The sequence below is a fragment of the Raphanus sativus genome, chromosome 9 (assembly GCF_000801105.2).
Source record: "Raphanus sativus cultivar WK10039 chromosome 9, ASM80110v3, whole genome shotgun sequence".
NCBI lineage: Eukaryota > Viridiplantae > Streptophyta > Magnoliopsida > Brassicales > Brassicaceae > Raphanus > Raphanus sativus.
The window spans coordinates 23,542,946-23,558,662 of record NC_079519.1 but is presented as its reverse complement, the minus strand read 5'-3'; the positions used below and the strand labels follow the sequence as shown (position 1 = coordinate 23,558,662).

General features: G+C 25.7%; 1 protein-coding gene across 2 annotated transcripts; it reads left to right on the top strand.

Moving 5' to 3' along the window:
- Positions 1–9,934: 9,934 nt before the first annotated feature.
- Positions 9,935–12,159, top strand: LOC108831565 (cathepsin B-like protease 3). 2 transcript variants are annotated; one of them, XM_056993381.1, is made up of 10 exons: positions 9,935–10,122; positions 10,205–10,258; positions 10,337–10,417; positions 10,515–10,781; positions 10,857–10,931; positions 11,025–11,150; positions 11,236–11,454; positions 11,542–11,655; positions 11,737–11,772; positions 11,853–12,159. In XM_056993381.1, the coding sequence occupies exons 1-10, from the start codon at positions 10,039–10,041 to the stop codon at positions 11,985–11,987; spliced, it is 1,191 nt and encodes a 396-aa protein (XP_056849361.1). In that variant the 5' UTR covers positions 9,935–10,038; the 3' UTR covers positions 11,988–12,159. The 2 variants fall into 2 exon arrangements, with proteins under 2 accessions (XP_056849361.1, XP_056849362.1); XM_056993382.1 differs by having other exon boundaries at positions 9,936–10,122; positions 10,515–10,676.
- Positions 12,160–15,717: the final 3,558 nt, after the last annotated feature.

Below are 15,717 nucleotides of genomic sequence, written 5' to 3'. Positions count from 1 at the left end.
TGTGGTCCACAAAAGTTAGTTGTTAAAAGTTAGTGGAAAAAAAAATTATTTTTTATAGACAAAGTAGATTTTGGGTCCCACGAAATTACTTTTCCAACTTGCCAAGTTTAATAGGCAAAAAGGTTAAAAATGTCATAAATTTATTCTCTCTCTACTAGGTTGCCTAACAACCTAATTAAAACTTGGGGTTGTCCAATTTTCTAATTCAAACTTTAAAGTTGCCCAATCACCTAATTCACTCAAATTTTAATCTATTTTTTTATTAAAACAAAAATATCTTAATCTGTTGAATAGTGGTAAATGATTTATTCATATATCATTTACCACTATTGAACCTTCAGAGTAATTAGACTGTTGACTTAAGACTTGCTGCAAGCCCGCAATATAGAAAAGAGTTATTCTTAGGTTCACCACTAGAGTGAACATTTAGGTTCACCCAACCAATAGGAATCAAGTATTTCATAATTAATATCATTTAAAAAAGGAAAGAAAATATTGTCAAGTTATATTATGTTTTTAAAATAAATAAAATAAAAACAAATAAAAATAATAGTCGTTACAAAAAATGATTTTTTGAAAACTATTTTTAATATCGTCAAAAAACACTAAACCCTAAACCCTAAATTCTAAACCCTAAACCCTTAGGTATACCCTAAACCCTTGGATAATTTTAAACTCTAAACCCTAAACCCTAAATTCTAACCCTAAACCCTTGGATAAATCATAAACAATTGGATAATCCTAAATTCTAAATCAAAAACACTAAACACTAAAACATTAAATCTTAAAAATAGTATTATGGTTTAATGTTTTTAATTTAGGGTTTAGTATTTATCCAAGAGTTTAGGATTTAGAGTTTAGGGTTTAGTGTTTTGTTGACGAAATTAAAATCTTTTTAAAAATCTTTTTTTTTGCATATATTATTATTTTTATTTTTTTAATATTTTTCTTTTAAAAATATAATATAACTCGACAATATTTTGTTTACTTTTTTAAAAGATATCAATTGCGAAATGAATGATTTCTATTGGTTGGTGAACCTTAAGGTTCAATCTATGGGTGAACCCAAGAATAAGTCCAAAAAATATAGGATAATTTGGTGCCCCCATGTCAAGTATCTAGTGATTTTTATGTCTTAAGAAGTTAAGACTCAACCTGAGTTTGACCAAATTCTCTCGCATAAACTTCTTATCTTAAATATTTAAAATCATCAACAAAACACTAAACATAAAATCCTAAACTCTAAACCATGAATCCTAAATCCGGAATGGATAAATCCGAAACCCTTGGGTAAATCCGGAATCCGAATAAATTATACATTTTGACCCATAAAAGAAACTTTCATATTTATGAAATTTACCCAAATAAATGATAAATTATTCATAAAATTAGATAAATTTATGGGTAATTTTCATAAATCTAGGTAAATTTAATAAACTTGGAAACCTACATGGATCTTTCATTTTTTGTCAAAATGGTAAGAAGAACAAATTTGTCTACATTTATCTTAAATATTAAAAATCATCAACAAAACACTAAACCTAAAATCCTAAACTCTAAACCTTGAATCCTAAACCCGGAACCCTTGGGTAAATCCAGAACCATTGGGTAAATCCAGAATCCGAAACAATCTGGAACCCTTAGGTAAATCCGGAACCCTATGCCTAACGTTTAGTACAATCTAATTCACTATAACTCAAGAAATAAGTATACGTATACATAAGATGTACGAATATCTAAGGTGTACGAATATATAAGGTGTACATATACATAAGTATACATAAGGTGTACGAATACCTTAGGTGTACAAATACCTAAGGTGTACGAATACCTAAGGAATAGAGAAGATGTACGAATACATAAGGTGTACGAATATCAACATAACCCATCTAATACTTAAGATGTACAAATACATAAGGTGTACATATACATAAGTATACATAGGGTGTACAAATACATAAAATGTATGAATACCAACATAACCCATCGAATACTTAAGGTGTACGAATACATAAGTATACATATATTTAAGGTATACAAATACATCGGTGTACGAATACATAACATCTATGAACACATTTTGTTTATATCCCTTATGGCATTGGAACATTTAAATACATATTAAATATAAAATTTAAATACATCTACGAATACAACGATAGCACAGTGCTCTCCAAAACAATTATACGTTAATTATTTAGAACTCACATTTTACTCTATATAAAATTTAAATATTTTGCTAATAACCTATTGGTATTATAATCTAAAATTTTATCAGTCTCATTATAAATGATCTAATTAACTAAAAGGTGGTAAAAACAATCAAATAATTTATAACAACATTTCATTTGTGAAAGCTGATATACCAAAATATTTTCATTAAATTCAATAAAATAAATTAACATATTAGTTTAATTGTGTTTTCATATATGTGAAGCACATTTATTTAGACAACATAATTTTTCATATAAAATTTAGGATTGTTTAGAAATGAAATGTTGAAATAAATAAGTGAAATACATCTTATAATAAAAAAACTAAACAATTAAATATTTTTATAATAAAAAGCTAAACAATTAAAAAAACTAAACAATTAAAGATTAAACAATAAATAATTGACATTAAAGACATCTAAAATGAAATATAATGAAAGATTTCTTTAAAAAAAATACATCATATTTTTATTATGAAATATATAATACAGTTACAAAAATAAATCAATAAAATCGAAATAAAATCTAGATAATTTTTCAATAGAAAAAGACATTTTATATTAATTGTTTAGTTTTTTTCAATAAAATCACAGCCATGAAAACTAGAATTTTAGATGGATATAAGATGTTTTAATAGAAAATAGACATTTTATATTATCTTGTATTATTCAAAGATTTTTTAAAAACTAAATTATTAAAAGATAATGAAATATAATTTAAACAATTAAAAGATAATGAAATATAATGAAAGATTTTTTTTTAAACCAAACAATTAAGAGAATGTAATATGTAATACACTTACAATAATTTCAATAAAATCGAAACTTAGATAATTTTTCCCATTAGATTACTTTGAAGAAATCAATTTTTAAATTTTAATAAACATTTTTAGTATTTATACTTTTAATAATTAATAAATGATATATAGTATTTTTGTATGATATTAAGCATTCATTTTAATCATTTTTAGTGTATAAATATTGCATTTAGGTGTCATTAGGAGTTGCATATGTATAAATTTCATAAACAGGGGCTTGGAGTGCACATGGGCGTAATGGTTTCTTATTCTTTAGTCAAAGAAAACGTTTTTTTCTTCTTTAGTTAATTTAACTGTAAAAGTGGTGGTGTAGAAAAGAATGAGAGAGAAAAAGAAGATGAAAGGAAAAGAAGGAGAGAGAGATGATTTCGTAGATGATGGTTGGTGGTGTGGAAAAAAAAGAGAGAGAAAAAGGAGAGAGAAAAAGAATGAGAGAGGTGATGTGACAAATTTTATTTTAGATATATTTTAATTGAAATGGCAAAGATGTAAATAATGAATCTGACAAAGGTCCCAAATGATATTTAGACATAAGTCTTCGAGATCCGGTGAGTCGGTGGTTGGTCTCAGTATGGATCCATTGATGAAAGCAAATTTCTTCTGAGCACTAAGTGCTACACGAAAATTTTGTGGCCGTTCATCATAGTTTCTTCTGTTAAGTAATGGCTGAGAGATAACCGCTCCAAGATTATCACTAGATGTCAGGTCATATGGTGAGATTGTTCGTCGAGTCATGTTTGTCGTGGCTAGGGTTCCGGCCATGATCAATTGTTTTCAAAATCGGGGTCGAAGTCGGATAAAATTCGAAGTCGAGATCATGAGTTTGGAAAAAAAAAATTCTGATCGTATAGGAAGCAAATATCAGTTTCGTAGATCTGATACCATGAGAAGATATGTATTCGATAATATGTTCGATGTTATTGATTCATGACTAGAAGGTCTGTTTATATACAACATAAAAGATCCTAAGTCTATCGTCATAAGGACAAGTTTCTAATCATATTCATATATGGAAATATATTATATGAATACATAGATAGATATATTGTAATAAGCATGAAGAGGCTGGTGGATTATCATAAAAAAGACATTATTAGCCAAAATCAAAAAGTAGAAAAAGAAAGTATTCATGGACGTGGATGTATTATCGTGTTACCAACAAATTCAGTTGCTCCTACAGCAGCACCAGCCCACAAAAGAACCTGGAGACCTCTTGAATCCCCCCTTTCGCAGAGCAAGTGAAGTGGAGTCATGCCAGTCAAGTCAGCAACGTTAGGATCAGCCCATGATCCGATCAGCATCTACCCCATGTGGAAGGAAATTTAAAACATCTTTAAAGAATATGTAAAAGCGACAAGATATAGATAAGAGGAATTACCTCGATGATGAGCTGGCCGTCGTTCAAGAAACAAGCACGGTGGAGTGCTGTACGGCCAATGATATCTTGTCTATGTTGAAAACAGAACAAGCAATACATATTTTGTGCAGTCATAAGAAACAGTATATAAGAAACACTTGATTAAATAATTCTAAGATTAGTTTCCTTTAAAAAAAACTTAATTAAATAAATGACAGTTCAAAAACAACCAATCAAAATAAGAGAATTAATTATAAACTTCACATATGGATGACTCATAAGCAAAATCCATTTAAATGGCTTCTCAATTAACTTCTCCAACATATATTATGCATCATTTTCGAAGTTTTTAATTTTATTATTATTTTATTCTTTATATTAAATGTTTGCTAATGTTTTCCTAATTTTTTACAAATTTTCTGCTAAATATTTATTTCTATTAGTAAATAGTAATAAATGAATGAAAAATCAATCTTATAATTGTTTTCAAGTATAAAATTACATTATTCACTTTATTATTTGATTTATATACAAACTGTTTTAAACAAAGTTTTCATATGTTCTGTTAATATAATTCGTTCAAGCCTAATTATTTATAAAGTATATATAGACATTGTAAGAGATTAATAATTATTATAAATACGATTATAATGTTTGTTTGAAACTGGACAAAATGTTGGATTCATTGGACATATATACAAACTATACTTTAGATACAGTATAAATAATTTTAAATTGTTTGTTTGGTAATATAGATTAGATTAGGTAATTCTAAGATTAGTTTCCTTTCAGAAAACTTAATTAAAAAATAAAAATTCAAATACTAACAACCAATCAAATTTAAAAAATTAAATCTAGTATTCACATATGAATAACACATAAGCAAAATCCACTTAAATAACTTCTCGACTAATATATAGGAAGATAATTAATTGTACATTATAATTAACTTTTTATTGATTAAGATTATTTTTAAACCACTTACAATATAATTTTATTTAATTAAAGCTATATGAATTATATTAATAGAGTATTAACTCTAGTCTCATATCAATATAATGTTTCATTTTTAAAACTTTTTATTATAATAAACTTGTTCATTTATTAGTATTATCTTAAACGACCTACCTTAATAATTTCATGTTTTAAGTATAAAAATACTTTAATCATTTCTGAGAGTGATAACTCAACTATACCATCAACATTTGTCATTTAAAAGTGACAATTTCTTAAAAAGTTGTATATTTGACAGTTTTGCATTCATTAGACATATATTTAGAAAATATATAGTGTGTATAAGAAATATTATTAGGTTTTAAGTTAATTACTTTTCTGCAACAAAATATTTGTTGGATTCACTGTTAATAAAATAATAAATAAAAATATGTTTGAAACCGGTTATAAATTCTTTTTATAATATCATATGTATTTATGCAGTATATTATAAATATCTATAATGTAATTTATGATATTTAATTATTTCCATAAACAAATTATTTTAATTCATCTATATTTAAGATGTTTAATTGTTTGTTTGGTAATATAGATTATATTAGATAATTTTATGATTAGTTTCCTTTAAAAACTTAATTAAATAAATGAAAATTCAAAAACAACCAATCAAATTAAGAGAATTAATTCTAAACTTTTTATATGGATGACACATAAGCAAAATCTACTTAAGCGACTTCTCAATTAATATATAGGAAGATTACCAATATAAACATATTATAACTTTATAAAAATATGAAAACATACTATTGTGATAAAATATAATAATTATTAATATAATCTGATTAATAATATAATATTATGTTTATTTATTTAATTTTTAATTAGCTGAAAATTATAGTTTTAATAATTTTTTTTTGAAGATTTATATTAAAACTTTTAAAAGATTATTTTTCGTTTTTATATATGTGTATATATTTATATATGTATGTATATTAATTTAAAAAAAATTCTAATGAATAGTTAGTTTAAAGTTTTTATAAAACAAATTATGATATTGTTTTTGAATTTGAATTAATATATAAAATATGTATATATTTTTATTTATATATTTTCATTTAAATTTTTTAATCTCAAATTTTAAAATCTTTTAAAATTTTAATTTTATGTTTTATCTATCCACAACCACCTGCAATCGCAAATGTTATTTGGAACCAGCTTTTGATTTTAATAAGTTCAGAGCGGTTGAAGTGATTTGTACCGGTTTATATAATTGTTTTAAAACACTGTCAATCGCTATCGAGTGCAAAAATTGCGTTTATGGGTAGTAACAGAACGGTCAACTTGTGCCCCTCGATCTAAACCAGGCCACATTGTGCCCCTCCAAACCCAATACCCCTCTAAACCCAATACCGAGTTTTCAAATTTGTTTGTTTCTCTTTCAAAATTTTCTTCTTTTTTTGTTAACATTCTTTCAAATTTTTCTAGACACTCTATAATTGGTTTTCTTTTCTTCCTAGATTTTTACAAAATAAAATATAATCTATTTAAACTTTAACTCTAACAATTATTTTAATAGTATATGTGAGAGTTAAAGCATGCCATATGAATTTTATGTAAATAAAGTAAGGTTTGGAAGATTGGTAGAAAATGTCTGTGTGAGTAGATTTTTAAGGTAGTTGAGCCAAACTTTTAAAACGTTATTTCTTTTTAGTTGACCTGAACTCTTTTTTTTTTAAAGTAATATTTAGAATTTTTAATAACTATTATAATTAAAACATAAAATATAATTTTCTAAATTATATTTAATGAACATATATATATTGTGATTCATATTAAATAATTTTCTAGATCCACCCCTAAGGAGGACCAGGTGTTTCAAAGAGAGTTTGGTCTCTTATCCGCAGAGAAACCAATTAGATTCATTCGTGTGCTACATATCGACCACTTCAGGATCAGTGACCGGAGTATAGTTGTTTACTATACGACTCTTTAATGTTCCACTTTATAGTCCATAGTAACCAATCAGTAGTAATGAAAATGTGATGTTCTAATGTATTGTTAGGTGGTGATGGAATTGGAAAAGATAAGAAGCACTAATTCACCATCTAACCTGTTGAAGCCAAGCAAGAGGTATGTGCATGTGGTGACACAAGATGGTTTAAGTTTTGGTTCATAGCTTTTGTCGTCTCCTACATGGATGCTTTCAATTGTCTCAGCAAAGCTCGGTTTAACTACCATGCATCGTGATATTTAGTTGTGTAAACCAAGTTATCACTAATAAGTCTGTGACTCATAAGTCTATGACTCATAAGTCTATGTTGTCTACACGGCATATATAACTTGCAGGAACTTGGGTCCTTATGGTGTTTGTCTAGTAATCAAAGATTGATTTACGCAAAGTAGTAACTTCTTCATGGTCGTTGTTAACTAGTGCATCTTACTTTGAATGTGTGTAATGTACATTTCTTCTAGGTCATCTCCTGTATCCATATTTATAGCTATACTAGGTGTTTTTTTGCACTATGTGCAGTAAAAAAATTTTAAAATATTTTTTAACAGATAAATATAAATTATATTTAATTTTTTATTAATATTATAAATTTTCTTTTTCTTATCAATATTTAATATAAATTTGATTTAACTGAATATTAAAATTAAGATAAAAATAATTTTATTTATTTTGAATTATATTTAAGAATGTGCATGTATATATTTAAAATTATAATCTTAAGTAGATTTTTCTATCTATTTAGTTTAATCATAAATTCAAATTAAATCATAAATTTTTTAATTTAAATGATATTTCGAAATTTGAAATGCCATAATTGAATATATTTATTTTAATGATGATTTATGAGTTATTACCAAATTTATAAAAAGTCCAAAATATAAATCGATAATAAATGTAATATATGAATTATTACCATATTTTCAAAAGTTTATCAAAAATATAAATTAACATTAAATATAATTGTCTATGTCATATTAATCTATAAGACATGTCATCAATTTTAGTAGTCATGTCATATTATTTTGTGAAAATGATTGTAGAGAAGACATGTGGCAAAATCACTTCTCAAATATAATCTAGGGGATGTAAAATTTCATAATTGTCAAAAAATTAAAATTAAAAAATATTTATAAAATCTGTAGATATATATAAGAAACTAATGATTTTACGATTTAATTTGATTTTATGATTTAATTTTTATAATTTTCTGAAAATATGTATATATTTTTGAAATATTTTTAATTTAAATGATATTTCGAAATTTGAAATGCCATAATTGAATATATTTATTTTAATGATGATTCATGAGTTATTACCATATTTTAAAATGTCCAAAAATATAAATCAAAAATAAATGTAATATATAAGTTATTACCATATTTTATAAAGTTTACCAAAAATATAAATTAACATTAAATATAATTGTCCATGTCATATTAATCTATAAGACATGTCATTAATTTTAGTTATATTATAAATAGCATAAACTAAGATATCTATTAGAGAGGACATGTGGCAATACAAATTGTATAATTATAGAAAATAAAATAAAATATAATTTTGAAAATTTTAATGTTATATATGAATATATTTATTTTAGAGATGATGTATGCGATATTACCATATTTAAAGAAGTTTACCAAAACTAAATATCAATAATAAATGTAAGGTATGAGTTATTACCATATTCTAAAAAGTTTACCAAAAATATAAATCAACATTAAATGAAATAATCCATGTCATATTTTTCGGAAGCCATGTCATCAATTGTAGTAGCCATGTCATATTTTTTTTTGTGAAACTGATTGTAGAGATGACATGTGGCAAAATCACTTCTCAAATATAGTCTAGGGGATATCCATCGGTTAAAGCTTTTGATTATTCACTATATGCAAAATCACTTCTCAAATATATTATAATACATATTCTCAAATTCTAATATAGTCTAGGGGATATTTCGAAATTTGAAATGCCATAATTGAATATATTCTGACTCGAATTAATGATCTGTTCCATAAAAGTTGTTTACTTTGCATTATAATATGCTTCTATCTATATGTGAGATTCTAATATTCTATATTGTTAAAGAATACAAATTGCGAAAATATGCATACAAAGTTTTATTTTTTTAATCGAAAATTTGTATCACTTTTAATTATGAAACTTTATTTATTTATTATTGGTCAAAAATATGAATACAAATTACTATTTTCAAATCTTTATTGATACAATACTAGTTAGTAGTATTATATTGACTTGCTCCATAAAATTACAACTTATCATAACTTTCCCCAATAAAAATCAACAAAATGGAACCAATATTAACCGTGCTTCGAAAAAAAAAAAATAGTAATCTACACCACTAGTGGTTATGGGGATTTCGTGACGAAGAGTCCAACATCCAATACGAAGACGTGTAAAACTCTAGATAACGCAACGTGGCGAGCATATATACCTCGAAACGCCTAACTTTCCGTAAGATGAGAACCAATCAACGGCTAAGATCTTAAATTCACTTTCCCAAGAAATGTCTCTGTCATTTCTTCAGTAGATAAGCCACACACACTCTCTCTCTCTCTCCCCTCTTCCATTATTAATTAATTATAAAAGGTAGATTCTCCCCCATTAGTTTGATTGAGGTTGCTTCTACAACGAGATCTTTTAATCTTCTGGGATTCCAAAAACCATGGCTGCTGATTCTACAACCAAACTCTGTTTGGTCTCTGTTGTCTTGCTCTTAGGCCTTGTCTCCTCGTCTCTCAACTTGCAGGTTAGCTTTAGATGAACCTTTTTGTGTATATTTCTGAAAAATAATCAAGAAAGATCCAAACTTTGTAGTTGTCTAAAACCAGGGAGTTGCAGCAGAGAATCTTACCAAACAGAAACTGAACTCGAAGATACTTCAGGTTCGGTCTTAATTCTCTTTAGTTTTTTTTCAATTAAAATTACTATTTTTTTTAATCAAGATTCTGACTTTTCAACAGGAAGAGATAGTAAAGAAGGTCAACGAACATCCAAACGCTGGATGGAAAGCTGCTATTAATGATCGTTTCTCTAACGCAACTGTAAAAAAAAAACATATTTGAATCTCTCTTTATAAGCAACAAAGATTTCTTTCTTGTAATGATATATATGATGAATCGTTTGTAATTATTGTTGCAGGTAGCAGAGTTTAAGCGTCTCCTTGGTGTTAAACCAACACCTAAGAAGTTACTCTTAGGTGTTCCTGTTGTAAGCCATGATCAGTCTCTGAAGTTACCTAAATCATTCGATGCTAGAAACGCTTGGCCTCAGTGCACCAGTATTGGAAACATCTTAGGTTTGGTCTTTTCAAAACACTTTAGTGTTTCAGTTTGCATTTTTGTTTATGGGTTACTAAATATTGATCTTGTGTGTGTGTTGGTTGACTCCCTTCTCTTAACAGATCAGGTAAAGCTTCAGTCTTTCATGGTTCTTGTAACGTTCTAAGAACCGTTTTTTTAAAATAACATTTTGTGGTTACAGGGACATTGTGGCTCTTGCTGGGCCTTTGGTGCTGTTGAATCACTATCTGATAGATTCTGTATCCAATTTGGAATGGTAAAACACTAATCAAACAAATTCAGAAAAAAAGAAACTTCTCAAAAGTTAAATGAATCACTAATCATGTTTTCTTTGTTTCTTCAATTTCAGAACATTACTTTATCAGTAAATGACCTCTTAGCATGTTGTGGTTTCCGTTGTGGTGATGGTTGTGACGGTGGCTACCCAATTGCTGCTTGGCAATACTTTTCCTACAGTGGTGTTGTCACTGAAGAGGTAACACTACTAGTTTCTCACTAAAAAAAGATCCTGAACATTGGAACTTTTGGTAATGTTTCTATGGTTCTTGAATCTTGATTAGTGTGATCCATACTTTGATCAAACCGGATGCTCTCACCCTGGTTGTGAACCTGCATATCCTACACCGACATGCATGAGGAAATGCGTTAGTGGAAACCAGTTATGGGGTGAATCAAAACATTACAGTGTTAGTACATACGTTGTCAAGTCTAATCCACTAGACATCATGGCTGAGATCTACAAGAATGGACCTGTTGAAGTCTCTTTCACAGTTTATGAGGTAATAAAGAAACATCAAAGAAGTCTATAGATTGTTGATGAAGTTGTAAGATAGATGGATCATTGATGGGTTTGTATTTTTGATTAGGATTTTGCTCATTACAAATCTGGAGTGTATAAGCACATAACAGGTTCCGACATTGGTGGTCATGCTGTTAAGCTTATTGGTTGGGGAACTACTGATGATGGAGAAGATTATTGGGTAATTGTTAATACATTTTTTTATTTTTAAAAATTTGAAGTTACATGAAGATTTTATAACTTTTTGAAAAATTGTTTGTAGTTGTTGGCAAATCAATGGAACAGAAGCTGGGGTGATGTAAGTTCTATTTTGTAATTAAATTTTAAGTTAATTTATAATGTGGAGGTTGTTAACTTGTATGAAATTATATTTTGCAGGATGGTTATTTCATGATTAGGAGAGGAACAAATGAATGTGGAATTGAAGATGAACCAGTGGGTGGTTTGCCTTCAACCAAGAATGTGTTCAAGGTTACAACCGGTTCAGATGAGATTTCTGTTGCGTCGGTTTAAGATAAGAGATGGAGAAGTTCGTCTCTGTAAGATATACTATGTTACTGTGTTGTGGTTTGTTGTTGTTGTTTCCGGTAAAAGGTTCCGGTGACCGGAACTTGTTCGCCGTGAAAATGTTATAGACATTAAATAATTCAACCCAAGAAGAATTATAATATGGTGAATTTGCTTCTTTCTTAATTGTGTTTACACTTAGACTTGATCATTAAAGAGTTAAATATTTATCTTAAACTTGCATAATTTACTTTTATTTATCTATCTATGCTATTATTTGCGAAACAATTTTTTGCAACGGAGCTCCCACGTTAAAAGTTAGAGTGGTTAATATCTATATTATTCTTAATGAATTTTATATATATAATTAATTATATAACCAAAACAAAATTTATTAATAATATTGTTTATTTAAAAAAATAAGATAATTCTCATATATTGTGTTGTTATCTTAAAATATTTTTTAATTATAAAATTTAAAAATTAGGTATAAAACAATTTATAACAATTAAGTGGTTAAAATCAATATTGATTTTTATTAATATTATTATTTTTTTAAATAAGATAATTCTTATGAATTTTCTTGTTATACTAAAATATTTTTCAATCATAAAAGTTAAAATAAGATATAAAACAATTTATAATAATTAAGTGGTTAAAGTCAATATTACCTTTAATGAATTTTATATATAATTAATTATATAATTAAAAACGATTTTTATCAATAATATTATAATTTTTTAAATATGATGATTCTTATATATTGTGTTGTTATCTTAAATTTTATTTTTTCAATTATAAAAGATATAAAAGAACATATAAACTATTTATAATTAAATATTAACCAACTAAAACCATTTTGTATAAATATATTTTCTAAAATATTTCTATATAATTAAAAACGAATTTATATTAATCAGATTAATTTTTAATAAAATAAGATAACTTATATATTGTGTTGTTATCTTGAAATTATTATTTTTGTTATAAAAGTTAAAAAATAAGATATATAACAATTTATTTATATCTTTACTATTATATCTGAATTTATTATATAGTTAAAAAATTTATATTAATAATATTAGTTATGTTTAAAATAAGATAATTCTTATATATTGTGTTGTTATCTTAAAATAATTATTTATATTATAAAAGTTAAAAATTAATATATTAAACAATCTATTTATCTAAACTATTATTTGAGAAGTGAATTTGCTTATTTGTGATGCTATTCATAACTATACATTTACTCATATTTTTTGCTTAATTATTAATATTAATTAATAAACAATTTTAGTGATTTAACCGATAATTGGTCATTATCTTGAAAATAATTAAAATATGCTAAAGATAATATCATAGCTAAACTTATACATATAATTTAGTAATATTAAAGTATTACATATATGTTTATAATTACCCATATATAATTATAAACTTAGATAAAATTACTTATGTATACTATTATTATATGTTTAAAATCACTTATAATAATAAAAATATCAAAAGCATTGATACAATAATAATTTATTACTATATATAATAATAATTACATTTAATAATTTATTATTATATGTTTAAAATCATTGTGATAATTTCCAAAAAAATTAGCGGAAGATTCAAAATTATTTATACTATTATTTACAAAATAATTTGTTCGCTCTCACGTTTAAATTTAAAACGTTAAATTTGTTATTATTCTTAATAAATAATTAGGTTATATTTTTAATATATATTTACCCATAAATAAAAAATTCATTAGTTTGGTATTCATCATTATCTAAAAGATTCTATATTATATTATTTAAAATATTTTACATCATATATTTTAAAAATAAATATAATGTATGTATATATGGATATTTTATTAAAATAAAAAGAATATTGAATATAAAAATTAATATTTAGTTAATTATTAAATATTTCAAAAGCATGAGAATAATTTTTTAATAAGGTTTTTAATTTATAGTAGATTTTTTATAATTTGTTTTTAAACTATTAAGCCCGCAGGTGCGGGCAAAACACCTAGTTTTTCTTTTATTCGTGTTGTGTCGTATATTCTTCAATTCTCATAGTTTTATTAGTAAGGATAAAGTCTACAAGCTATATTCACATGAACGGCTTGTAGCCATTGAGTTAAAATTCGTTCTTGTTCTCGTCTTAGTGTGGTTAGGTAGGTTGAAGATAGGTAGGTTGAAGATAATTATCATATGATAGACGTATTTCATTCATGACCCGATAAAGATCCTGGTTGTTAAGAAGAGCGATGAAACAGAGTATGATTCTGCTTGTGTCTTAAAGAATGAAGTAAAGTGATCTCCATTCTATTACTGGCGAATGTAGATGATGTAAAGTTCTGTCTAGGGTCTCTGAAAGTGTCTAGGGTCTCTGAAAGAACAAGAGGATAAGAATTCCTATGTTAATAAAAAAGTGTTCCCATCCATCTCCTCATCAATTTATAAATTCCAGAAAAATTTAGGTCGGAGAAGGATTTAATCACAGCGTCTATCACAAAATTGTATATATCTATCACTGATTTATTATTTTATTATAAATTATAAAATTTACTAGATCAACAATTTTACAACTTTAATTTACAAAAAAAAAATTCCAACTAACAATATATTTTTATATAATATGATGAAGGGATGATCACTCTCTCGATGCTTATATGTATTTTTGTTCCTCTCTCTAGTTGAGAAAGGATTTATTTATGGTGGATTACACGGTAATATTTTTTCTTCTTTCCAATATGCTATTGCAATCTCCAGTGCGGATTCTTTGAGCATGATCGATGACAAGAAACTTGATCTAATTGTGATGAATCAAGGATCAAATGGTAAGGAACTCATCTTTTCCTTTTTGTTTTGGAAACAATTATTATTGAAGCCACACCATGGTGTATCATTGCCATTAAGATAAAAGTTCAATATGTTTGTTTATTGATGATTCTTCACAAGAAATGCATTTTTTATAGTACAGCGATGTGTTTTAGATTTTTTTTTTAAATGATTGTTTTACTTACTATTTCTTAAGAGAAACATTAAATTGGATTCTTTATCGAAAAATACCTATAGATCATAATTGGAATATGATCAATGTTATACGACAAAAAAACTGTGAAGAAGAATTCAGAATTTCATCAAAAAATAATAATAAAGGGTATATGGTGTTGTATAATAGCAAGCAAAATGGTTTAAAAAATTCTATTCAGTTATTATATGGTGTTGCATAGTAAAAAGAAAAATGGTTTAAAGAAAGTCTCTTCAGATTTTAATATTTGTGTTGTAAGGTTCTCTAATCTTAGTTTTGCATTTGGTTGTATTTCTATTATTTTTTTTATTTTTAGTTTACATTTTATTTAAATAAAATAATTGATAAAAGCAGTATGTATTACAAACTTGTTACTTATTTAAAGAGAATGAGGATTCATCAAGAATAAAAAAAGAAGAAAATTAATTTATGATATTGTAATCAGCATGTTTTACCAAACGAAAATAAAAAAGGAGCTCACAAAAGTATTCTATCATCATAAAGAGCATTTTAAAAAAATTAGCAAGAAAATACGAAAACCATAAAATAAAATATTAATATATAATAATTTTTAAATAAATTAGTTTGGAGAGTAAAATATAACACTATAAAAATTTACTGATTACATAATATGATATGAGCTTGATAAAAAAACTAATCAACAAATAATAATTTAATTAGAATAAATATTATAAATGAATAA

Coding starts and splice junctions, on each gene's coding strand:
- LOC108831565 (XM_056993381.1), top strand. CDS start 10,039: ATGGCTGCTGATTCTACAACCAAACTCTGTTTGGTCTCTGTTGTCTTG. Junction 10,418..10,514: donor ATCGTTTCTCTAACGCAACT/GTAAAAAAAAAA, acceptor TTATTGTTGCAG/GTAGCAGAGTTTAAGCGTCT. Junction 11,455..11,541: donor TCTCTTTCACAGTTTATGAG/GTAATAAAGAAA, acceptor ATTTTTGATTAG/GATTTTGCTCATTACAAATC.